Genomic DNA, 26,188 nt, shown 5'->3' with positions numbered 1-26,188 from the left:
TATACTCATATCTAGACATATATACTCATACACAGACATATGTATAATTCATTATATGAATTGGATTCAGAGAATTTGATTAGAATTGTAGTGTGCCAGCTATTAAATATCTGATCTTCCTAGCATGGGGAAAAGAACAACTGTTATACAGAATTGTGATGTGAAATATAACAAAACCTTATCAAGTATCCATCTTGGCTCAGAGTTTAGGTTTGAAATCCAGCCAAGGGAAAAATACATTAGTTGATGTTATCTCTAATCTCCAATGTCCCAACATTCCAATCTTCTGCTTTCATTTTATTTTTATTGTGTCAAAAGTTTCCTGATTGTGACAAAATGAGAGGCATTAGTTGCTCTTTTGAAGTCCTGGTTATCCTAGCCTTCATCCCATGAGAAAAAATCTACCCTGTTGACTCCAACCATGGAAACTTACAGAGCTCATTTGCCTAAATCCAAGCCCCCCAGACATGACACACACTCCCAGGTCACTGTAGCAAGAGAAGCACAGACTTGGGGTGCAGCAGGGGATTCTTCTTAGCTACAATGCCTTCCTTCACAAAGCTCAGCTTCTGCTCATGAAGCAGGCTCACGGGCTTCTTTCCCTCCTGTGAATTGGTAAGATCCTCTTGCTTCTCATTATTGATTAATCATAATCTGCAGCTTACAGATAGGTAACAGTGGATAATGAGAAATGAAGGAACTGGTTGTTCAAGATGAGGGAGAGATGCTGAAGTTGTTTCCTTTGATATAAGAACTCTGGCAGGCATAAATAGGGAGAGAGACAAAAAGCTTAAGCCTGTGCCCCTGGGTGAACACAGCCCTCTATTATGGGTTAAGTTAATAAACTTGCCTCATCAACTTTAATTTGAGATTTGGGGAAAATATTTCTATCATAATATAAAATGGATATAATATAAAGCTGAATGCAAATTTGTCTGAGTGTTTAAGATAAAATTCAAGAAATTACATGCTTCAGTGCCCACTTGGAGCTGTGAACTCCCCTGGGTTCTCTCTTTTTCCAGTGAGCAGCACTTCAGTGTAAAGTTTAAAAAGCATTTGCTTAGGCCATAGAACATGAAAACAAGTCACTTAGCAGAAGTTAATTGAAACAGGCAGAGTGTGGGGAAGAAGACAGAAAGGAGGAGAGATATGGGAAAGAAAAGAAGGAAGAAGAAAAGAGTAGAATTGGGGGAAGAGAGAAGAGGAGAAAGGAAGGGGAAGAGGATCAGAAGGAAGGTACACTGAAGTGAAGGCAACAAGTGATGATGATGAAGAAGGAGGAGGAGGAGGAGAAGAAGAAGAAGAAAAGGAATTGGAGAGGAAAGACTTAGTAAAGAGAAAGGGATGGTTAATATATTGAGCAGCAACAAAGTGGTGGAATGCATAGGTCCTAGATTGGGAGGCAGCAGTTACCTGTGTTATTTTTCTCTGGAGCTTTGTGGGCAGTGATCTTCATTCTTTTTCCCATCAACAGTTTAATCACCAGGCTTCCATAAATGTATGGGGAAGCACATGAACAATGGCCATTTCATAAACACCTGTGGACTCAATGAATGAATGAATGAATGAGGCACTTACAGATGGAGTGAGCCTTTATCATTCAGCAATTATAGTACCTCAACGTAACATTAACCTAAAGTCAACAAAAACAGAGGAATACCACTGTAGATTACTCAGGACGAGCAAGCTTCCAGGGAACACAGAAGGGCACTACACCTCTGCCCAATCTTCCAATTCTGCCTCCATCTACCTAACTCTGCTGGCAATGGTGGCTGTACAGAATGAGTTGCATACTGCACACACCTCGGCACAGGCTCACCAAGTTCTCTAAAGTCTGTTCAAAGACCCTTCTCACACAGTGCTGACCTCTGCAATCACCTGCTCAGTTTCTTGTGCTTCTTGCTTCTCCGGATGGAGATGTTCCCCCACTCTGCTGTGAGGCTTCCTTTGTGGAGCTCTCAGCTAATGCCCAGGAGCAGTGACAGAGCCCAGGAGCCAAGTGAGGAATCCAGAATGGTCCTATTTCTCTGTTCAGTGGAGGTAGCCTTTGATCACAGTTTCTTTGACATGGGAGTTATTTGCCTTGGTAATCACTCAACAGCCCAATTACCTGGATGAACAGAAAGTGAGCTATTCTCTTTGCTTAAAAATGGAAGTATCATCCTTGCCCTACTTTTTATTATAATTGATTGGACATTATACTTGTTGAGATTCATTAGTTATTATGATAACGTGTGTAAGGATTGGATGCCCACACCACGTTCATTTTAGAGAGTAACTCACTGTACTCATGCTGACCCAGTAGAGTCCATGACAATTAGTATGCGTAGGAAATATTAAATGAGGGAGAATTCAATCAGTCAACAACTGTGTGACTTGTGCTCTTTCCACTGGCCTTCATCATCTCCCTTTTGCCTACCTGTTGTACTTCTAGCCTTGTAATACAGAAAGAGTGGAAAGTCAGCCTGGGCATAAACAGGACGTGAGCCACATCTCCCTTAGCAGCCTCAACATTTCTATTCTTTGCTTCTTCCCTACTCAGAACATTTTCTTCCCCTTCTCCCAACACCTAATATTGTTTTTTCAATTAAGCTTTCCTTCTAGAAAGTTTGCTTCTCTCAGTCAAATATCATTCCACATAGATTTGCATAGTTTCTTTCCCAGGGAACTCTGTGTCTTAAAGTTTGTTTCTGTGAACTGGAATACGCTCCTCTCATAATTAGGGATTCCACCAATTAGTGGAGGTGGCAAAAAAGTTGTTTGGGGGTAGATGGGTATTGAAATCAGGTGGGTGGCAGATCCTTGTCAGGCCTGCCCTGGTAGCAGGCGTTGTTGGGAAGTTTCCCATTTGCTAACTGTGCCCACATAGTTGCCACATAGTGCAAGGCAGTGCTAATCCAGCAGGCATTGTTTTTCCCTTCCTCCTCTATCCATACACAATAATAAGTTTGGGGAAAGGCCAGTGAGAATACACAAACTACCCAATCACATGGTAGAGTGAACTGGTGAGAAAGAGAAGAAGGAAAAATGAGAAGAAAGGAGAAGGAGAGCTAGAGATTAACATATTCATTCAGCAAACAGTGGCCTGGAATGACACCAACAAAGCATCTGTCTGTTAGGCAAATTCCTGTACAGTGCTATTTGGCTCAGATTGTCTTCCTAGGGCTATGTCTGCTTCTAAAGGTGGATAGTTAAAAATAATATATATCATAAGTCATGTTTTCGCATTTCCCTTCACTTTCTTTCTATCTTCAACATTACTGTTGTCATCCTTTAAAACTCAATTCAGCTGATCCAGGGGACAGATGGCATTAATCAACCCCCAAGAACATGCACAAAAGCAATTAGAAATGTAGAGACATGGGATTTATGCCTGCAAATCAATTACCAATGATAGCAAATCAACGTAGCACACCTCACTTCCCCTTTATTCTTGCCACTGAGCAGCCACTGATAGTAGTCGTGAGTCTGGCCTACCCGCCCCTGTCAGAGGGGGAATAAGAACCAGGATGTTGAGGTTTAATTACACATTCCTTAATGACTAGTTCTCACTCTGCTGACAAAAACCAGCATAATTTACAGACTAGAAGATGCATCAGGATGATGGATTCAGACAGCTCATGCTATACAATGTCATGCAAATATGAAATACACTGCACTGAGAATATGGTCGTTTGATATTCCCAGAGAAGAACTTCATTTCAGAGAACAGAGCACCTTTTCTAGCATCTATAGTTCTCATTTGTCAAAAACAATGGGAGCAGCTATAGAATACATTTTAGTCACAAATCTGCACCTTCTGTGAGTTTACTAGCTCATATATCCCTGGGTTCCTAATTCACTTGGCTGTTATTTTCTTTCAGAATTTGTGTAAACTGCTGAGCGAAGCATTCTTCTTTAGGTTCTCACTAATTGTCACTTGAGGTACTGTAATCACCTCTTAACTGTTTTCCTCCCCTCCCACCTTGGTCTTTTCTAGCCTATTCCTACAAAGTGATTTATTTGAAACAAAAATCTGATTTTGAGGGCCAGGGATTTAGCTCAGTGGTTTCGCTGCCTGCTGCGCAAGTGCCAGGACTCAAGTTTGATCCCTGGTACAAAAAAAAAAATCTGATTTTGATAAGTACATGATGAAAAGCTTTCAATGAATCATGTACCTTTAAGAATACAAATAAAAGATCCCCATGTTTACCTACTTCTTTAGTTTCTCCTTCTATTTCTATGCCACATAATAACCAACCTTCTTTTCACAGATAGCTAACACTGAGCTGGTTGAAGTCCAAACTTTATTTTCATTTGTCTTAAAAAACACACCTTGACACTATAAGGCAGTTTAAGATGCTCACTTTGTGTCTTATTTTGCACTTACTTGCACTTAACTCTATTACAGCATTTTCACTCTGACTTGATTAAAGACTTCCTTTTCTAACTTCCCAGGGTAAAGTTCCTTAAGGTCATGGAATATATATTATGACTTTATTTCTCCATCTTCATTGAGAAACTTAAATTTAGGAAAGAGAATCAGTAGTTGGGACTTATTTCTTTAAATTTTTAAGTTGGGTAACACATAAATTATTAATAGTCTTCTCTAACCATAGTGTAAGATGGCATAAGAGTCTCATATGCATTCTATTAGGGTAATGTAGGTTTACAACTTAAAAATCTCTTTCCAGTAATTTAGTGCTAAAACTCCACTGAATGAAATCCAAAATTTTCCTTTTATATTGAACTCTGAGCTATGAACAACAGTTTTTATAGCAATGTGAAAATGTACTTTTCAGACTATATAGAAAACAAATTAAAATTGCATAAAGCAAGTTAATAAAATTAGCTCAACTTGGTACTAAGGTCAAATGGATGGTGAATGTTTCTCTTAAAGGAAAACATGGCCATGTAACACATACGTAAGTTCATGTCCACAATGCAGTCATGAAAATATGCAGGCTTTCATACAGCCCCATTATAGGGTAGACTGAGCACATCACCTATGCAAATAAATTTCAGATGTGAGACAATCTGGCTGTTTTGTGGAATGAGAAAGAGTCCATAAACTTGTGTGGGGGAAACAGTGGAGATGAAGTTTAGAGGACTAGAGATCAGTTTTAGACCTGCACAGGGACAAAGAGTTCACTATGCATGGTTCAGAGTCCTCTTCCATAGCCCCATGATCAAAGTGCTCTGAACCTCTCTTTCAACTAACAACAAATATCATGGAATTCCCAAGACAGTCATAAAGAGTACTTATTAGTTAAAAAAAAACACAAAATATGCTTTAAAAGGAAGATTCTGGTAATAAGGACATAAAGGAATTTCAATTTAAGAATGAAAGCACTTACTAAAAACCATTAGTTTCCTCTCTCACTCATTCTTTTGTCTAATTTTTCAGCTGTTAAATGTATATATTCAAAGAAAATATGATCATCAGGGAACTTTGCATCATACTTGACAGACAAGGATTGAAAGAATTACAGTGGAAATGTAATATATAGAGGCAGCTGGCTCAGCCTGGAAATATTTGTATGCCTGTGTGTGTGCCTGTGTGTGTGAGTGCATGCATATATGTGTATGTGTATAGCTGGCTGAATGTGAAAGCAGGTTGCAAATGAGAAAGAGTATTGTGGACCAAGCAGGTAGCCCATGCAAATAAATGTAAGATGTAAGCCAGTCAGGTTTGTCTATGGAAGGTGAAGGATTCCATAAACTTGTGTAGGGGGATTTGTGGATATAAAGTTTTGAGTAGTAGAGAGATCAGTGCCAAACCTTTACAGAGACAAAAAGTTCATTACTACTGCTCAATAATAATTTTGATTTCCCATGTATTGACTTGCAAGACATGATGTCAATAAAAGTTCCTTCCATGGTATTGTTATATACTTGGGTATATGTGGGAAGAGGATACACAAGTCTTCACCAAGATTATGCTCTTTCCTTATCAAGTATTTTTAAATGGAGATTTACAAAAGAAAAATAAGATATGAAGCTTTCATTCAGATACAAGTCCTCTTATTTTTGACTATTGTTATGTTTATCATCTTGCATCAAGTCTAGATTCCGTTTCTGTTTTTGTTTTTGTTTTGTAATTTTATGACATGACTCAGGAGTTTGCTCTGTAGAAACTGCTAGCCCATGTCCTTTGCCATGGATAAAGTTAGAGACTAATCTTAGGAGCCCATGTCAAATTTCCACAGATGCTTATACTCATTGCCTAAACAAATACATTGGAATGAGTTTTATTATCTTGAAAGAAATCACTATTTAAAAGGCAGACAGAGTTCCAGATCCTGTTGTTTAGCTTTGTGATCTTAGGGAAATCGTTAAGCACTATTAAAATTTACTCATCTGTAAACTGGATCTGTAAAAGTCTACCCTCCTGAGCAGCCTTACAAAATTGTGTGTATGAAGTAAGAAATATAAAATTCATAACTGTTGGTAAGAATTAAAATTCTATTATGCTCTTTTTAAAATTATAATTCCTTTACAATTTTGGAGGACAGTCATCTAAGTAGTATACAAATAGAATAGCTAGTAGGCAATATCAGCATTGAAAGATAAGAATACATTAGAAATAGATGTGTCCTCATAATCATTTGATCCAACTTCTTCACACTAAGTGTCATCCAGGACACTAAGATTATCAGGACAAGTAAGTAACCTTTATAAGGTCACCAGCCAGAAAACAGCAAAGCTTTGATGAATGAAGGTAATCTCCCTTAGGAATTAAAATATTATTGACTTCAAATGAGCAGTTCAATATTTCTGTTGAGTAAATCACTATTGTCTTCTGTCCTTTTCAGTAACTAGATCCATCCCCTTCCTTCCTCTCTGATGAGGACAATTAGCACGGTTACCACCATATTTTAGCAGAGTTCTGGCTTACAAACATAAAATCTCTGGATCACCAACTAAAAGGTTCAGGAACATTTCAAGTGATACCACATTGTTTTATAAGAAAAGGACATTGAGAAACAGTGTTTCATTAAAATTTTACCACTGTAAAAATATCAATCTAGTTTGGAGATGGGAAGCTCTATGAAGAGAATGGAAAGGGAGTTCATTCCTATGGACAGTCAAAAATAAACTGATTCAACAATGGGGAAATATTTAGAACTGTTCCAAATGAGAATTGCATTGCTTTCTTCACTTCTGCTGATGGCAAATGCCACAAAAAGTATATACCAAATATTTCCCTGCTGAATAACATCAGCATGATCTTTGTTTATTTATAAACGTATTAGTTGGGCTTATAGAAAGGCTTCAGATAAAACAAGGTATAGTGCACCTTTTTATTTGAATATCCTTATGAGTACAATTAACATCCTCAAATATCTTAGATGAATTTCTGTAGCTGATGAAAAAGCTAGAATAAAAATTTTGATTCTCCTCTCAAAGCTATATTCTTATGAACATAATATGCAGCAACAAACTTAGATGAGTGAGCCCTGGAAGGTCAAGTAACCCAACGGGTGGTGGGCATTGCACATTTCAGCTGTGACTTAGCTAGAACTAGAACTACTTGTCTCTTCTAACTCTTAGTTTCACTTCAACCACCTATCAAGATACAACTCTGCTTCCTGTGTCAAAGGAGCTGATATTATATGTAAAATGGTTTTTCATTTAACATTAGCCTGTTACTTCTATATTTGAAATTAACTAATCCCCTCAGGGTAAGCCCAAAGGAAATGCAGCTATTTAATATCCTGAAATCTGAAATGAGGGAATTTCCAGACTTTTTTTTACTGGTAGGTAATTATGTTCTCCACACAGATTCATATCTATATCATAGCTGGCCCTTCTGACCTGACTTCATTTTAATCTTGTTTAATTAGAAACTTATAAAACCTATAGTTGAGTAAGCATTCAATTTTTTTCTTGCAGATAAATGCCCAAATTTTGGTCAAATTATAAAATAAGTAAACACATACACACATATATACACCTCACACAGCAAAAATGACAACAATAAATTGTTCCAAAAGGGATAAAAACAAAAGTTGGTTTTACATGAACAAAGTCCACAGGAACAACTATGTAGCACAGAACCAGTTGAGTAAATAATCCACTTCCAAGTGATATTTTATTTGAAAGAATAGAAAGAATAATCTTTAAAAATAATTTCTCCATATACACTTAAAAATGTCTATTTGAAAAGAAATTGGTATTCCTTAAAATATGCAAATAAATGGTAGATTATATATAGATAGTAAATCCAAGGCCTATATTTAATGAATAAAGAGTGTGAAAAATAGAAGTCTAAGGGAATTCTGAAATGTTAATGTATTTTTCTTAGAGGTTTTGCTTCATAGCTTCTGAAACCTCCAATATGTATGGAGTTCAGAAGTAATTTTCTGTTGCTATTCTATTGTTCACCGAATTAATACATTTTGTGCAGCATAATAAACATTTATCACTCTTCCTTAAGAACACTGACCCCAAAATATTTAGCAAGTAGTGTGATTCAATTGAAATGGTGATTGGAAATGAGGAAATTAAACTGCCACTGATGAAATACTGAAGCTCATTATCACGAAGTTTCATTTTAAGTGTTCAGAATTAGCTTTATAACTGCATCAGCAATGATAAGCATGAGTCTTAAATCCATGCCATTTAGATTTTATGAGCATTATTAAAACATATTAACCATAATTCAATTAATTCACAGAAAATGCTACTCTACAACTTTTTTTCTTGGCTCTCAAGAAAAAAGGTGCTACTTGAGGAAACCCAAACTATACTCCAGTGGCATTCATTCTATTTATCCTTATTCCTCAGTCCACCGTTGTGGATCTTCAAAGTGCTCACTCCATTTAGATAGATAAATGTGCTAAAGAGAAAACACACCGCAGTAGTTTACAACCACACCTTTGCTTCATTAGGACAATACTGACCTCTAGTGTTCTAGAAGGTAGAGAAACTAGCTCAGCAACACACCTAAATTCTCTGGCAACCACTTAGATCTTTTTGTAAAGCAACCTGGGAATAATTTCACAGAAGGGAGAAAAAGAAGAAAAGGAGGGAGGGAAAGAGAAGGAGGCAAGAGGGATGAGGTATTAAAAAAAAATCAGACTCTAACTTGGTTCTATATATTCCCTGAATTAACTTCCAAACTAATTTCCTCCCTTTTAGCCCTATTCTAGAACACAAACTTTACTACAGTCTTTACAAGGCATACAAGTAATTATAGAGTGTGACCCTTCAAAACTTATGGTCACAGGAACACTGGTTCTGTTCTGGACCTTTTCCAGCACATGACGTGTGTCTAATGGTCTTCCTGGGAGGTTCCACTGTGGGAAGAGACACTCTGGGTTTCTGTGGACCTCAGGGACTGGCTGATGAGATAGAAGCAAGCCCAAGTAGTAAGCGGACCTTTCTCTGCCAATGATAACGCAGATTTTACAAACAAGACAATACTGTTTCAATATGTCTAACATTTCTGAGGTTCATGGCAGGGAGAGAGGATATGGGAGCAAGCCCAGAAATTTGGAGGGACCTTGATAAACCATCTCTGGAAATAACACAAATGGCTTAATTGCATTCTTCCTCATTTAGGAGTTCCCAGAGCTGGAAAACAAACAAACAACAACAACAACAAAACTTCCCTTCCTCTGTCTAGAGAGGCAGCTGATCAATTGAGCTTGAACCTCTGATAGCTCCAGCAATTTATTTAAGTTTGAAGAACTGGGTTCCTTAAATACCCAGTTCAGATGGCAGATCCCCGGGTGTCCAGCCTGCCTGCCTATTAAATGAAACGCCTGTCCCGCACTTGCCGTGGTTAGAGATCGGATGACAGACTGTGGATGTACACTTAGTGCATACTCATTATGTGTTCTTTGGCACTAAGATTTGGGGGCAGGGTGGGGTGTGCGTCAGAGTCCTTCCTCAAGGAATAGTGGCAGCCATTGATCTTGTGGTGGACTACACTGTCCATAACTCTGAGGCCGAAAGTCCCAGTCCTGTCAAACCGGTGCCCGCTGGTTGCAAGACACCCCGATTGAAGCCCTCTGCCGAAGGCGGTGCAGAAAGTGAGGTTCTGGGGCCGCAGGGCATGCTACACAAGCGAGACAGTCGCATTCAAAGGGAGCCACTATTCCTAGCTCGGTGTCTGGGAGCAGCACCTTGTCCCTGGAAGCGGCTCCCAGAGCTCAGTGTCAAATAGGGCCCCTTTTCTGCCAAAGCAGGGAGCTACCAGGCAGCACGGAGCGCGGAGCTAAGAGGCCAAGGGAACTTTGCGATTCCAGGAGGACGGGAATCCAGCAGGCCTGACTCAGGCGAGCTCTGGTAACTTTTGGGGTGGAGAGAGCGAAGAACTACGCTGATCTGCACCCCCCACCCCGGCCCGGAGCAGACGCAATTGAGTCCAGTTGAGTAGTTGACTGCCTTTCAGAAAGCCACGTTTTCCCACGTACCCACCACTCCGTTCCCGGTACTCACAATTGGTAGCTGTTAATCCTAAATGCCAGAAGCCGGAGAACAGCAAAGTCCAAACGCTGGGCAGCCTTGGTAGAGAATCCATTTCTGCCGAACGACGGGCCCGTCCAGTGGGATCCCAGAGCGGCAGCCCGGGCCGGCTCGTCCGCCTGTCCGTCTTCTCCGCCGCCCCCACCCGGCACAGCGCTGGCTCTCACTCCATCCCGCGCCCGCCGCTCCCCGGATCCCTGGCGGGGCTTCTCCCCCGAGCAGCCAGCTGCGGCTGAAGCCGCACACCCCAACCGGCTGGTTGCGCTCTCCCGCCTCGTCCGCCTCCCCTCGCCGCCTTCGCGGAGCAGATGTAAACCCAATTGCGACGACGAGCGCCGGGCTCCGAGCAGCGGCAGAGCCACCTGGCCGCGCGCGAGAACCGGACCCGCGCCGGGGCGGAGCCCCTTATAGGAGAGCAGGGCGCGCGGCACCGCCCCCGGCCCGCCCGCCCCGCGCGCGCCTATAAGAGCGGCCTGGGCGGGTCCGAGCCGGGTTCGGGAGCTGCTGCGGTGCGCGCCGGAGGGCCGGTTCCGCTCGGGCTCGGCTCGGGCTCGCCCGCCGCCCCCTTCCTCCCGTCCGCCCCCTCCCCCCGCCCCCCCCCCCGGCCCTCCTCTCTCCTCCCCTGTCGGAGTTGAGAGGCTGAAATTTAACCTGGGGCTTCCAAGAGCGCTGCAGGGGAGGCCAACTGGAGGTGGAAGAAGGGCTTTCCCCGCAGGATTCTGAGGGTTGCCTCCTCTCCCGCGCCGCGTGGTTTGATTTCTTTTGCGCGTCCGCTCCCGGCAGGGAAAGGTGCGGAGGGCGAGACAGGACCAGGTTCCGATTCTGCGGCTGCTCTCGCGACCCGCACTCCGTCCTCCGCTCTTCGGCCTTGTCCTGCTGAGGCGCAGGGGCCGCGGGGCCCGGGCAGCTGCCGCAGGGCCGGGCCGGGGCGCTGGGGTCTGAGCCCAGGTGGGTCCTGGGCATCGGAGACGGCGGCGAGGGGAAGGGACGGGGGCCAGGCGGAACCTTGCGGGGCGGGCACTTGAGTTGGGGAAGCGGAGGTCTCCTTTGGAGGGGCTTACATTTAAAAAGAAAGAGTGGTTTTAATTTCTTTCTAGAAACTGCCTATTTTGAAATCCTGGTTCTGCCTTTGGCATCTAGTATGCATCTGGGAGCGCTCTGGCTTTACCATAAATTAACTTCTGTTTTTACTGGACTCTGTCAGACAGCTGTCAAACCTTAACAAAACGAGGGACCATGATGATTTCTTCCGCGTGAAGCTTACAATTGTTAGGGTTGAAAGACCTACCCGCTTCAGAGGAAGTTGATGTCTCCCTCCCCTCCTTCTCCTCTCCTGCCCTCAGCATTAGCGATTACGCAGGTTATTTTACTAGATAGATTTCTGACAACCTGGTCTTCAAGCAGCACGCTTTACAATACTGCAGATAGAGCTGGATTTGGGGAGGTTCTGTAGAAATCCCAAGGTTAACATTGTGGTTTTGGTTAGAGCTGTTCTCACATCATTGAAATATTAAAAGATAGTTCCATGACAGCAGGATCAGTGACCCATTATTACAGAAGAAAGAATTCCGAAGGTCTTATCGGTTGTAAGTAAATCTCCCTGTTGTACGCTTCTAACTGAAAAGAATTGGGTCAGTTTGGAGATTCTCGGGGAAGCCTGCTCAAAAAGAAGCTCTAGTAGCGGGGGGCGGGGGGGGGGCGCACCCAGAGATGATGAATCACAAAAATCAAAGCTAAGGTGACCCAAGAACTTGCCCTGTTGGCAGGAGGCTGCAAAGAGGGGGAGGAGTAGTGGAACTCAAGTTCAGTTCTTTGAACTTGCTTTGAGTAACCGAGATTGAGACTCTGGCTGGGCTAGTTTACACATCCTAGAAAGTCTTGAAAAAATATGACGAGCATTTATTTGGCTTTATGTGCTCCAAGTGTGTGTTTAGATATTTCAAAAGAAAGAAAATATTGCAGTTATTACTTAAGTCCCTTTTGAGTTCTTGTCTCATAGTACTCATCTCTGGTCATATCTACAAGTAAAGCAACAACTTAGTATATGTCATTCATATACACTATGTTTTTATGCTTTTACTGTATTAGTTAGCTTTCCTGTTGCTGAAACACAATACCAAACACTGGAGATTTAAAGAAGGAAAAGTTGGGTAAGCTCAGGTTTTCAGTCTATGATTGTTAGGTTCCTCAGTAGAAGCATGAAGAAGAACCTGGAGGAGCAAAGCAGCTCGGGCCTCGGTGGTAAGGAAGCAGAGCAGGGGATAGGGCAAGAGAAAGGTGAGGTGCCCAAGGCCACCCCCGCACCCCAACCAGTCCCACCGGGAGAGCATTTTACTCATCTGCTAGGGGTTTCTAATCCAATGACATTGACGTATCAGGAATGACGGCCACAACACATATACTTACATCCCTAAACAATATATAGTATTGCATTCTCTTCAGGCAATACAGAAATGGTATCAGACTATTCATGTTGTTTTTTGCAATTTATGTAATGATAGTGTACAGAAATTTATACCTTAGATACATAAATTTCTAGTTCTTTTATCTTAACTGCTGTATGACATTTCATTGTATATGTAATAATGTACTTATTAATTCTGTTTATGATCTACAGATAATTTCAAGGACTTTTCTCTCCCTCAACTTAAATACAGTCTTATTCCTATGTCTTATTTTACCTCACATTTCTGACTAGGATTTCTGAATTGTGGGAAATACTTTACTTCAGTTTGGGGAAGCATTGCAGTTATTCTATTAAACAGTACCATGCCAATTCTTACCTCTCATTCTTCCCCTAGCAGCATGTGATATTCCCCTATTTGCACCTCTTTACCATTACTTCAGGACTTTTTATAAATAGGATATTGAAAGCCAGAGAACATAGGTCTTTCATAACTGAGTTTAAAGGTTCTGCAAATCATCACAGCTTCTACACCTACCCAAAGCCAAAAAGTCAGTTAAATAAAGTATTTCAAACAATTATAGAAGTTGATGACAGCATTTTCTGGCAGAATGACTTAATCATCTGTGCCAATAAAATGTGCTTAGAATATTTATTCAAAGGAATTCAGGGGAATTAGTTACCGAAAAGCCCCCTACTGTGAATGATCTTAAACTAGAAAATACTAGCCCACTCCTTCTAGGTGTTCCTATATAGAAAAATGTACACTAAATAAATTGCACCTAATTTAAAATCCTATTTAAGTTGTAGCTTTTTTTTTCTCTCTCTCTCTCAAACACACCTGTTCTCAGAGCAACTTTGAGCTTTAAACAGCAGATATTTGTCTAAGATTTGTTAACATTCTGTAAGAATACTGCAGCTCTGAATGAAGTGAGGGATAAACAGCTGTTCCTCACAGAAAATAGTATAAACAAGGCCATCTTCTGGGGGCATTTTGGCAACAAGGTTTTTTTTTATCAAAAGTAGAGTAATAATCACTATTAAAGCTGTCTTCATTCAGATTTATATTTACTATTGAAATTCTTCTATAAGGCTTTTGGCCTGATAAGTTCACATAGTAAAGGAAGAACTGACTAATCCCCTTTCTCCTCATGATGCTATGTAAGGAATAATTCTTATTTGTGGAATACCTTGTTTTGAAGAGGCTTAATTTTTCTGTATAGTTACAGTTGGTTGAATAGTATTAGGAAATGAGGAAAAATGTATCACTGAAATTCTAGAAGACTATATTTTTAAATAATAAGTTTGGGCATCTTCACAAGTCAAACTATTATCTAAAATCTTAGAAAAATAAAAAAAAATGAATGAAGTAATATTGTACTTCATTTTTTCTTTGATTTCCCCTTGAGGCTTTCACTTTTTTGACCTTAATGGAGGAAAAAATAAAGGAAACACTCATAAGTAGAATCTTAGCCTTTGAATATTCAACAAAGGGGTCACCTTATTGATTTGTAAGCCTTTTGTGAAGCATATACAAAGTATGTTTGATCATCTCCATTTTATTGATGGAATTCAAAGAGGAGACACATACTGACATGTTAAACATCATACAGAATTAATGACTTCAACCCACAGGGTACTGGAAATGACATGTTCCCCTTCTATTTCCTTTATCTTTATAGATCTTATAGATAAAAGCCACCATAACATATGGCTATTGGGATGTATGGGAGAAAAATCCACATGTGATCACCACTGGCTTCTCTGTTTTGAGTATCATTCTGGATCATTGTGACATCATATAATGTTTTGTTCTAATGATTGAAGGATAACTTCTGTTGCCACCCATATCTTCAAAAGAGTTGGTTTCACCTAACTTTTGATATAGTGAAAAGTTAATTATTTTTCTTTTAATCTTCTTTTCCTTGTATTTTCATTATCTTTTTAAAAATATTTTGCTTTCCTTCTTAATAGTGTGTGCTCAGTAATATATCACAGGGTGTAAGAAAAAGAAACAAGAATTCCTGGTCTCCAAAGGATTTAGGGGCAATGTAAGCATGTGAAAACACCAAGAATAAACATTAGAGGTGATTATGTGCCAGATTTCCAGGACTGTAAGAGATATAACAGTTTTTCCGCTGACAAAGGTTGCTTCCCCTGGGAAGGAAAAGTTGCAGATAGCATCATGAGTCAATTCTTTGTCTCTCTAGGGGTAAAGGGATTGAGTCACCCTGAGCCATGAAGCTGGTATGTAGATCAGGTCCAGTCAGGTATATTTGCCTTGGAAGGGAGGTCAAATCTTACTATAAAGAAGACAAATTTTGACTTTTATGGAAGAATGGACATTTATATTAATGTCTATGGACTTCATCCACATGTTGAGAAAAACTGGCTAGAACCTCTCTCCTCTACTTCTTTCTTTTAATTCTAAATCAAATTCAATCTTCTCACCACAGTGCTCATCCTTGACATCAAAAACAGTCATCTACTTCATGCTAGTAAAATAACCATTTCCATGCCATGCACACATGACTCTCTGCTGGCAGCTACACCATGCTATTTACTCACAGTTCTCTTTCCTTTTCCTGTAGACTTCTCCTTTACACTGGTAGATTTTCAAGTCCAAAGTCAGCTAGGTATTTGTTGATTACTTGCTATGCTTCTGTTCATATGTTTCCTTGATTCTCAGTAATTTTTTAAGTATAGTTTTTTGATGAGTCTTTAACTTCGAGCCTTTAGCAAATGTAGTACGTTTTCAAGAAATGTGGATGTCTGAATAATGGTGCATAGGAAAAAACCTTGTTAGCTCTGTCAGAAGTGATATCTCTCCCCTATCCTCCTCCTTGCACCAGCTGCAGAGGGCTACCCTGTGGGAAGTTATCCTTATTAAATACACTGTGGAAAGTCAACATGTCAACTACATGAAAATGAATAGGAAGTTTTGGATAACATGTTGATAGTTCATTCTCCTATTCATATATTTCTCAAATATATGGTTATAATTTTAGTGGGAGTTCACATTCTAAAATATCTAGATAATGACATACAAACCCAACCAGGCCACATCCAAAAAGCAAAAACAATCTCTCGATTTTTCATTTATTTCTGTCTCTAAAGGAACTTCTGTCTATAATTATGAAGAAGGAACTTGTGATCTGTTTTGTGCTGCAGAGAAACCTGTTTGGGGTAGCTAAATGAAAAGTGTTCTGAGTATAAAATTAGAAATTCTGAGTATGAGTCTTGAATTTGAAGGTTACTAGTGTGAGATCCTGAGTGTATATCTTGGTCTCTCTGAGATCCAGTTTCCACACCTACAGATTGTGAAGTATGAGAAATCTTGTCTGTGGTATTTGTGCATATTTAATAGACACATGTAACAATACTTTTGTTTTACAAAACTGTTTATAAATGTTATATACTAGCTCAAACGTGTTCAGTCCATAATCACTAGATTTCTCATGTATTTAACTTGCCAATTCATCTCTGGATAAAAATACATGGAAACATCAAAAAGGCTCATTTATGTTAAGGGAAATAATTCGTTACTCAAGAAATCACAATAATTCAGTCAACCAGCATTAGCTTACTGAGCAACACTAATATGCCTAGGCTTGTGTCATTTGCTTTTGCTAAAATAAATGCTGCAAATGACTTGCTTCTGTCTTCAAGATTCTTATACTTTCCCCAATCTCTAGGTGGAAAGATGGCATAAATAAATACTGGTAATGAGTGCTTATAGAACAGGAACAAACTCTTCTTATTTTTTCAAGTATATCAAAGTAGCAGATGTTGGTTTTCCAATAAATATCTAGTTCCAACTTCTTTGACTGCTAAAGCAGACTGATGAAGAAACCATGATTGGAGTAACCCTACCACCTTGATTATGTTTTCCTTGGACAGTGATTTTCTGGTGCCTGATATGTGACCCAGTTCTGACCAATAAAACTCATAGAGAAGGAGAAAATTCTATGTGAATTAAAGGCTCAGTGTCCCTCCATTTTTCCTCATAGCATGGAAAGTATCCCATGAGGGCATAAGTCTGTGGCCATAGTAGCTCATTTAGGAGCATAGGGGGCTATCTAGGTAGATGAGAAGGGAGAAGACAAAAGAGTCATTTTCTTGAGTTCTAATCAGAACATTGAAAACAACAATGTGTGCTGTTTAAGCCACTGCTGTTTAGGTTCTCTAAAGGAAAATAGAATGCACTTATTAAATGTCAACCTACTGCAGACATTTTGACTTCACTTTGAGAATTCTAAAGTTAGTGATATTAGCTACATTTTGAAGATGAGGATATTGAGACCCATGAGGTGTAAGTTACATTGCCCAAAGCACAAAACAATCAATTAGAAGATTTCAACTTTGACTTTCTGATTTCAAAATCCTGGCCTGTCATCCCCATTGTTCAGTGCTGCAAGCACTCAGAAATTAAATAAATCCACTCAAATATATCTGTGTTTAATTTCTTCATTTGAGCACAAACGGTTCTGACAATATGACTCTGCATGTGTGTGTATTTGTGTGCATCCATGCATGTGTTCATGCATATGTATTTTTATACCTGGGATTGAACCCAAGGCCTTGGCACTGAGGTGCAACCTCAGTACTGTGCCTGAGCCCCCTTCCATTTTTATTTTGAGACATACACTACATGGGCCCACACTGGTCTCAAACTTGGGACCCACCTGCTTCTACTGGGTGTGTGTTTAATTTCTTCATTTGAGCTCAAATATAACTGACAATTTGACTGTTATATAAAAGAAAAATCTGTAGAATTACTGAAACCCTTCTGTCTCCAGGGAATAACTGTCTCCTCACCCACTGTGCTCTTGCCAAGTTTGCTAAAATTAATGAAGAACAGCAGGTAACTGTTCCATCCCTAATGCATACCTGATCTTTAAGTAAGCTTCCAGGCCAACATCTGAGCAGATCAGTGCCAGCCTTGACTATGAAAACTCTTCTACAAACTTATAACATTTTTCCAAAGGAAAATGTATTTTTTTTCAAGAAATAAATATTTCAAAGGAGAAAGACCTGATTTCAAAGGATTATTTTATTGTATAACCTAATCACTAACATTTATGTCCTTTTATCCCTTTTGCATTTAAAGCAACATAGAACAGGGAAGAATATCTATAATATGCTTTTATTGACATTTTTAATAAGATGGAATGAATGTTAGCCTAAAGCCAACAGGGGGTGTGTTGATGAGTAGGAGGAACAAAGTGCAGAATAGATTTGAACCTGCAGCATGGGACATTTCGTAGGTTGTTGAATTATTGTTCATTTGGGGGAAAGAATAGAAGGGATGCAGGAGAAAGTGTCAAAATAAAAAACAAATATATTGAGGACTTATTTTAGAATTATGCTTATCTCTCTGGCATTATGCCTATCAAGAAATCACACAAGACCTAAAATAATAAACATTCATAATCCTCCAATATATTAGATAGCATTGATCCTGTTCGTTATTAAAATGAATATACTACCTACCTCTTATAATAAAAATTTAAAATTTTTAAAAACAATTTGCAGCTGTATAACTTAGTAAATGTATTTCCAAGGTTAATGATATAGCATTCTGACCTATATGTTTTTCCAGAGAGCGCATTTAAATTTGTTTTCTCCCTGAATAATTTTCATCACTATTCACCAAGTGTTTTCTGTGGTAGCTCTGAGAGACACTGTAGCTATCAAATTAATTAGGCACAATCTCTGTTTTTGAGGAGGTCATGACATACCACTGAGGACAAATGCCTTTAGACAGCAGGGGAAACTTACTGCAGTATAAGGTAAATATGGTCAACCCACCACACCTTTGGGTTCTACATCTGCAGATTCAATGAGTTTTGGATCAAAAATGTGTGGGGAAAATGCACCTGTGCACATATGGACTTCTTGCCCTGTTATTATTTCCTAGGCTGTACAGTGCAACTTATTTTCATTGTATTAGGTACTAACCTAGACATAGTTTTAAACATGGGAGGAAGTACATAATACATTTGCAAATATTACACCATTTCATGCCAGGAAATTAAACATCATCAGATTTAGTTGTCCACTAGGAGGTCTTAGAACAAATTCCTTTCAGAGACTGCAGGACACTTGAACCTGAGAAATATTTCATTCAAAATCATAAATATTGGGAATTTTCCAATAAGAGATGAAACCATGTAAGTTAAATGTGTCTTGATTCAATTCAGGATTAGTGACCTTACTAGAAATTTCATGATGTGTAACGAGATGCAAAGAGTACAGAGGGAGGCACTATTGCTCTCAGTCTTCACACAATTTAAGAAGACTGCATCCAAGCAAGAAAAGAGAAGCAAACCTTGGCTGCTTGCTATGGTATAACACACAAGCTATGGATAGTTTTATTATAAAAATTTGTTTATTAAATTCCTGTCTCCCAAGCTTTTATGTTCAGCATAGCAATAAAAGTTTGTCACACAATGTATTCATGTATTGAAATATCACATAATACCCTACAAATATGTATAATTTTATGTGTCAGTATGTCATTTTGACATAAATTTATTTATCATTTTGATTTTATATAATCAGGAATAGGTGATTTGATCAAGGATCTCGTTATTAATCAAAACTTGTTATTGCAGGGCTGTAGTATATAGTGAGCCATATATTTCAAATTATAGAATGTTAATAATACAGAATGGTGAGGTTCATTTTGAGAAATTGATATACAAGTATTTAATATGTCTTGACCATTTTCTTTTCTTTTTTCTTTTTTTTGGTACTGGAGATCGAACTCGGGTCCTTGTGCTTGCACAGCAGGCAGTGAAACCACTGAGCTAAATCCCCAGCCAATTGACCATTTTCAATCTACTATGTCCTTCTCCCTTCTCTCCCCCCTCCCCAGTGCTCTTCTTCCTCACCAAAAGTCTACCTTCTAGTTTTCTTTCATCTCTCCTATAATTGATTAATTAATTAATCTATGTATTTCAGATTTTTCATATAAGAGACTTATTTAACTTTCTGAGTCCTCTGACTATTTTGCTTAACCTGATGGTCTCTAGTTCCATTCATCTTCCTCCAAATGACCTAAGTTCATTCTTCATTATGACTCAATTATGACTCCATTGTGTACATATGCCACATTTTATTTATCCATTGATCTGTTGCAAGGCATCTCGGGCCTTTTCTCTGCTTCATTATTGTGAATCATACTGCTTTAAACACAAGTATTCATGTATTGCTATCCAACTCTATCTTTAATTCTGGATCAAAGAATATTTTTATTTTTAATTTTTTAAAGTTTTTTGAGGCATCTCCATACTGATATCCACAGTGCAATAAGAAAAATAAGCCACAAACAAACAAACAGCACAACCCTGGCCTACATACCAAAACTGATCTGCTGCTTGTTTTGTATCACACACAAGCTATGCATGATTTATTTATTTGTTTATTTATTTATTTATTCATTTGCTTCCTTGTTTGTCATTCTGGGAACTGAACCTAGGCCCCCTAATATGCTAAGCAAGCTCTCTCCCATGAAGGTACATTCTTAACCCACTTTTCACATTTTGTCATGGCAAAAGAAAATTTAGCAAAAATAATGTCTTGCAACACATGCAAACTGTAACAAAATAAAGTAACTATAGCAAAATAAAATTTCAGTGCCCATGAATAAAGTATTTCGTTTTGGTTTGTTTTGAACGCAGCCATTTTAATTGGTTTGTGTTATCAATCACTGCCTTTGCACTACAACTTGGGGTTCAAAAGGTTCTACAGAAGCCACATGGGAAGGGCAGGGAGGTAGGGGTAGCTCAATGACAGAACATTTGCCTAGCTTGTGTGAAATTGTGACATCACTAAATAAATAAATAAATAAATAAATAAATAAATGTGTACATGTTAAATTATTTACTATGTATTTAAAAAGTTTGTCTGCCCCAGATACTCTGCCAAATACAATAGTAGATAAAAGGCAAGATACAAAATAAAGAGCAAGGTATGGTTCATTTATTTGTTCAGAATTTTGTATCAAGATCTTTTGATGAGTCAGATATCCTGGGATAACTACAGTTACAAAATAACCCCTGAACTTTGGAAAACGTAGACTGTATTTATAAATTGGGTAGTGTTATTTAGAGTGTGTTCAAACAATATCTTCTGAATAAGCTACATTTAGATATTTAAGTTATTGCCTATTTCACTTTCTTTAAAAATATCTAATATCATCAGATGGTTCTCATTTCCTTCACGACTGGAAATAAAAATCCTGAATTAACTTCCAAAAATAGACAAAAAACAAACAAGCACATAAACACAAAACCTTCTGTGATTCCGTGACATCACATGTTTTTATGGATGCGTACATTTTAGTATTTATTATGACACACTTTCAACTAACAGAAAACATGCAAGAATGATATAAAGATATTCGCTGTTGTGGTTTAGATCTGAACTGGTCCTTACACCCTCGTGTGCTTGGAAGGTAGTTGGGTTATGGGACGCTGCACTCACCAGTGCTGGTGGGAGGTGGGATCTGATGGGAAGAGGCAGGCCCTGGGGGCTGATCCGGAGGGGTGCATCTCCTGCCCTGCTCCTCCTTTGCTCTCTGCTTCTAGGTAGCAGTGAACAGCAGTTTCCTCTGCAGGCCCTTCCCCTGCTCTTTCTGGCTAGGAGCCTGCCAACCATGGACTGAAAACTCTACAAGCTGTGAGCCGCAGTGAATATCTCTTCCTTTAATAAACCTATCTTCCCATGTCTGTTACTGTCTCAGCAACGAGAAAATGACTAAGACACTCCCATATATATTTTTCCTGTCTTTTTAAAAACTGTCCCATTTGCTTAATACTTAATTCTCTTTCTCCTTCTCTTTCTGACCCCTAACTCTCTCTTTGTATGGCCATAAACTCCTATAATTTCTCTAGCTCTATTACTCACTCGACACCTGGATGAGCACAAGGGAAGTTAGAATGTAGGCAGGCTGAGAAGGAGAGCAACCGTGAAGGCTCCTGAATACTCATGATTAAATGTTCTGTCCCTGCTGGACAATCAGTTATAATTGCACTGCATGGGAAGGAGAACGACTCCACAGAACTAGGAACCCACTCCTGGAGAAGACTCTGCACTGTCTTGGAGTCAGGAAAATTTCCTAGGGTGGGTGGCTCATGTGGGGAGCTGAGAGACATGGGGAGGATATTTTTACATTTGATAAGAGGGAGCAGAGTGCCTGGAGGGTGGCAACCAGGATCAGTGGAATCCTCCAAATGGACAGGTTATCTAGCTGAGAATCAGACCATAAAACAATTAATGTGATTTGTATATTTATTTCAAGGAAAAGCAAAATGTTCTAGAAGGTTGTCTGTTTATCTGTTTGTATTTCATAGTTCTTTGGTTTCATATGTCAATCAGGCCATCTTTTGTAGATGAACTAATTCTCATAGATGTATTAACAGCTACAATGAGATAATGTGCTAGTCCTCTAATCAACATGTTTTCACATTAGTTATGTCTAATACTTCACTCAAAAATTAACAGCTTATGGATTTGAGATTTGGTTTTAAGAATATTGTGCATCTATTACGTTTTCATCTCACTATACATATAGGATATAGAAAGGAAATCATTTAAATTATTTTATCTGTAAAATGGGACAGCACCAAATTACATATAGTTGTCCAAGTCAGAGATGAGAAAACTGAAATGCAATGCTCAGTGTTTGAAGTGCTTATTCAATGCTCATTGTTATTTCAGTATGGTATTATTACACATGACTCTTTGGCTCCCTGCACATGTTTGCTGGGGATATTTATTGCCATTCACATAGCAAATCTTCACAGGTATAGCAAGAGCCTGGTCATTGTCAAAGAATCAGGAAATAAGACATTGGAAATTTTGGGGGATAATACAAATTTTCTATGTGTTTGATAATTTGTTTCTTGTGGACAACTTATTTTCTTAAAAAATAAAATCAAGTTTTAGAGTCTAAATGACAGCTCCTCACTCTCCAAGAGAATTTGGTTTCAATATCCCCAAAAGAACAGGCATGATAAGGCCTGTCTTAAAATTTATTTGTAGGAGAAAAAAAAGATGGAAAACAATGTATTCAAATGCATTTATTAGATCAAAAGAAAAAGAGCTTTCACTCTGATTATTGTCAATATGATTAGAGACTGGGGAAGATCAGAACCGTTAGTGCTGAAACTCAAAAGCATGGTAGTAAATTTACTGGACAAATATTTTCCAAGGAAATTTCATTTCCAGAATTTGCCGATTCTATCTCTACCTCCCATGACAACACCCTTTCTTTGGGATGATGTGACTCCTACCTTAGGAAAGAGTCATTTCATGTTTCTAGTCTTGGGGCACTTTTGTCCAGAAACTTCAGTTGTTTTCTTAAGAATGTATCTGATATACTCCTGTATTTCTATGTACAATAGTATTGCTATCCTTTTCTATGTTTTTAGAAAATCTAATTAATGAATTTTAAAATCCATATCTTGTTTTTCTAGCAGTTATTAATTGGGCAAAAATGAGTACTGGATTCAGTATGAGTCTATGTATCTCCAGTGTACAGTTTCAGATTTATGGGATTAGTTACAATTCAATTAGATTTTTGGGGAAGGGTGTATATGAATAAAGCATGCGTCCAATTTAATCTTCATCAAACTTTTCATATGGGAGATTTAAGTTATTTCAGCTCATATCTTTGAATCATTTACATAACTCTATAGCAACATTTATTCTACTATAAAATAGAAAAGACTAGACCAAATGGGTTAGAGGAAATAGAAAAAGATTATAACAGCACTTCATAATGTGTTGTAACAGAAAAGAAAGGAAACTTGGTTTAATTCAAAGAAGATTGTGTTTCCCCACTTGAACTGATTTAGCAATGTAGGTTAGTTGGCTACTATTATGAAGAATTGTAATCAGGACATGCAATTATGTCTTCTTCTGCCCTCATGAGTTAATTTTGCACAACAGCAGGTCATGGGGGGATCAATAAAGACATTACACTTATTTTCTCTTTCCACAATATCCCTAGACATATTTGATGCTCATAACCACCTTATGGCATTCTGACAACTCTATTGCTATAGTTGGAAACATTTTTCTGTTTAACCTGCATATAGAAAGAATCTTACAAACCAGAGTTAACACATTCTCACTGACTGTAGAAGGAATCAGACATGCTACCTGTCTTTAAGATGTTCCTACATGTGGATGGTAAGGTAGGCACCAAAGAAACTAAATAGATACTAAAAGAAGACTGGATGAGTGAAATTAGATCAGGAAGAAATGGGCTCTGCCCCCTGAAACTTAGTGAATCTGGAGCTGATGAAGAAGAATCATCTGTCCTAGAAAGAAAGCAGAGAATTCCAATGGAAGAAGTAAATCAGTCTGTGAGCCAGTATTCCCTGTGCTGAAGAAAATCTGGCCTTCTAGTACACTGAATGAATATTGGGTGCATGAGATCCATACAAACACAATAAGGATACATAGTGAATGTGCTGATGTTATCTATATTTTTAGAGTAATCAAAAAGGACAATAGAGTGAAGAAGACAAAATTTTAACATGAAGTAGGGGCACTTTCATATTTAGGGTTAAAGACTATAGCTATTACTATTATAATATAAGGATAAAGGACATGATCATATTTTAAAAGGTCAACATAAATATTTGCAATCACATTTTGGCTTCCTCTCTTTTGAATATGCTTAGCATCATTTTAGCATTGTTTGAACTCAAGAAAGTAGAACCCTATGTTTGACGCATTGAGAGATCGATTTAGAAGACAAAGCAATTCCAACCATAAATTTCTAAGACAAAACCAGTAGAAGTGGCCACATATGGATGATTTTTCCAAACAATTCACTTCTTTGAAGATATGTTAAACTATAAAGAATGACCCACAGGGCTCTACCCTTTGTTTACAAGCACATGATACATTTTTTTTGACCTGAAGTATCTCAGGACAAGTTCTTTCACATAAGTACAACTAAGCAAATACTTGTCGTCTCTGAAAACCTACAAGAGTTAACACCCTTACAGAATTCAAAATAAGCTGGATATACAAATGTTAAAGGACCATATTGAGTGATATTATATCCATAGAAATATACCCTTCCAAACACATTATAGGGCATAATGGATTGCGGACGGATATGTGAATAAATTGGCAACATCTGAAGTTTGCTCCAGACTGTAGCATCTTTGAAGAGAATATTTTAAAAATATTACAGGAATTCTCTAGTCTTGCTGTGCTCAGAATGTGAGAAAATAGGGAAATTGATGTTTGGGGGTGGATTTTCTTCTGACCTGCCTGAAAGCTGGTCTGATCCTTTTCCATTTGGATATTTACATCTTGAAAAAGGGACTGAATGTTGGCTCAAATTCCTCTCTTGCAAAAGCCACCTGATGAGAGGACCCAAGTATTGTATTGTCTTCCCCAAACCAACGCAACATGGGGGCTTGTGTTCCATTAGCAAGCACATGGCTACACTGGCTTTACTTTTTCTGCTAGAAAGCTCAGAGAGTAAAAACCTACAATGAAATGGACTAATTACAATCTGCAGTCCCAGAGATCTCTCGGAAAATGTTGCATCAAACAATTAAATTGTGTCTCATATATGCACAATTACTCTTTTCAGCAAATAAAATATGTAGAAATAGCCCTGTCCTCTGAAAAGGTAATTGGTTACCCTGTGATATCACTCTTGTGGAGTGATCATAGGAAATTTCTGCTAATTGTAAAGTATTTACAAAGAAGTTTTTCTAAATATGGAATCCTAAACGTATATAAATATATGTAATGAAGCTTTTTAAAGAGGAAAAAGTAATAAATAGCCTACCAATTAATTCCCTTGGGTTGGCAAATATATTTTGCATGACCATATCATGAAATCTTATACAGCCATTACTGATACTAAATATGGAGCAAATGTAATTTTATTTATTTATATATTTATTTATTTATTTATTTACTCATTCATTTATTGTTAGCACATGCTTGTGGTACATAGTGTTTACATTCTTTTTGGCAAGGTGGCACATGTACATGTACAAAACACATTTTAATTCCTTTTTTTATCCCTTTCAACACCCCTTCCTCCATTTCTTGATCCCTTTCCATTTGAGAAAGATCTATTTACCTGTTTTCTATTATCTTATCTTTTTTTTAACTCCTTAGTGTATTTGTATTTTAGGTATCTCTTATAAGCAAAAACATGTCATATCTAAGTTTGTGTCAGATTTGAAAATATAGTCTTAAAAATTTCATGAAACGCTAAGGAAGAATTAGCATATAATGTGGTTTTAAAGTTTAATAGAATATGTACCTTCTGTATATAGA

General features: G+C 38.3%; 1 protein-coding gene across 5 annotated transcripts in view; it reads right to left on the bottom strand.

The window, feature by feature from the left end:
* Positions 1 to 10,851, bottom strand: part of Cntnap5 (contactin associated protein family member 5) — an 874,588-nt gene extending 863,737 nt beyond the window's left edge. For 2 of the 5 annotated variants that reach the window (XM_021236419.2, XM_021236420.2), the window contains exon 1: positions 10,429 to 10,851. In XM_021236419.2, coding sequence (XP_021092078.2) covers positions 10,429 to 10,510 — 82 coding nt within the window. In that variant the 5' untranslated portion in view covers positions 10,511 to 10,851. Of the gene's footprint in view, positions 1 to 1,413; positions 1,539 to 10,428 lie in introns of all 5 variants that reach the window. The other 3 variants (XM_004836022.3, XM_021236418.2, XM_087198285.1) reach the window with 2 other exon arrangements.
* Positions 10,852 to 26,188: the final 15,337 nt, after the last annotated feature.

Source organism: Heterocephalus glaber, unplaced genomic scaffold (assembly GCF_053883595.1).
Source record: "Heterocephalus glaber isolate CG9 unplaced genomic scaffold, H.glaber_assembly_v1.0 deba00000347, whole genome shotgun sequence".
Taxonomy (NCBI): domain Eukaryota; kingdom Metazoa; phylum Chordata; class Mammalia; order Rodentia; family Bathyergidae; genus Heterocephalus; species Heterocephalus glaber.
Note: the sequence above shows the minus strand (reverse complement) of the source record. Positions and strands in the feature narration are given on the sequence as shown.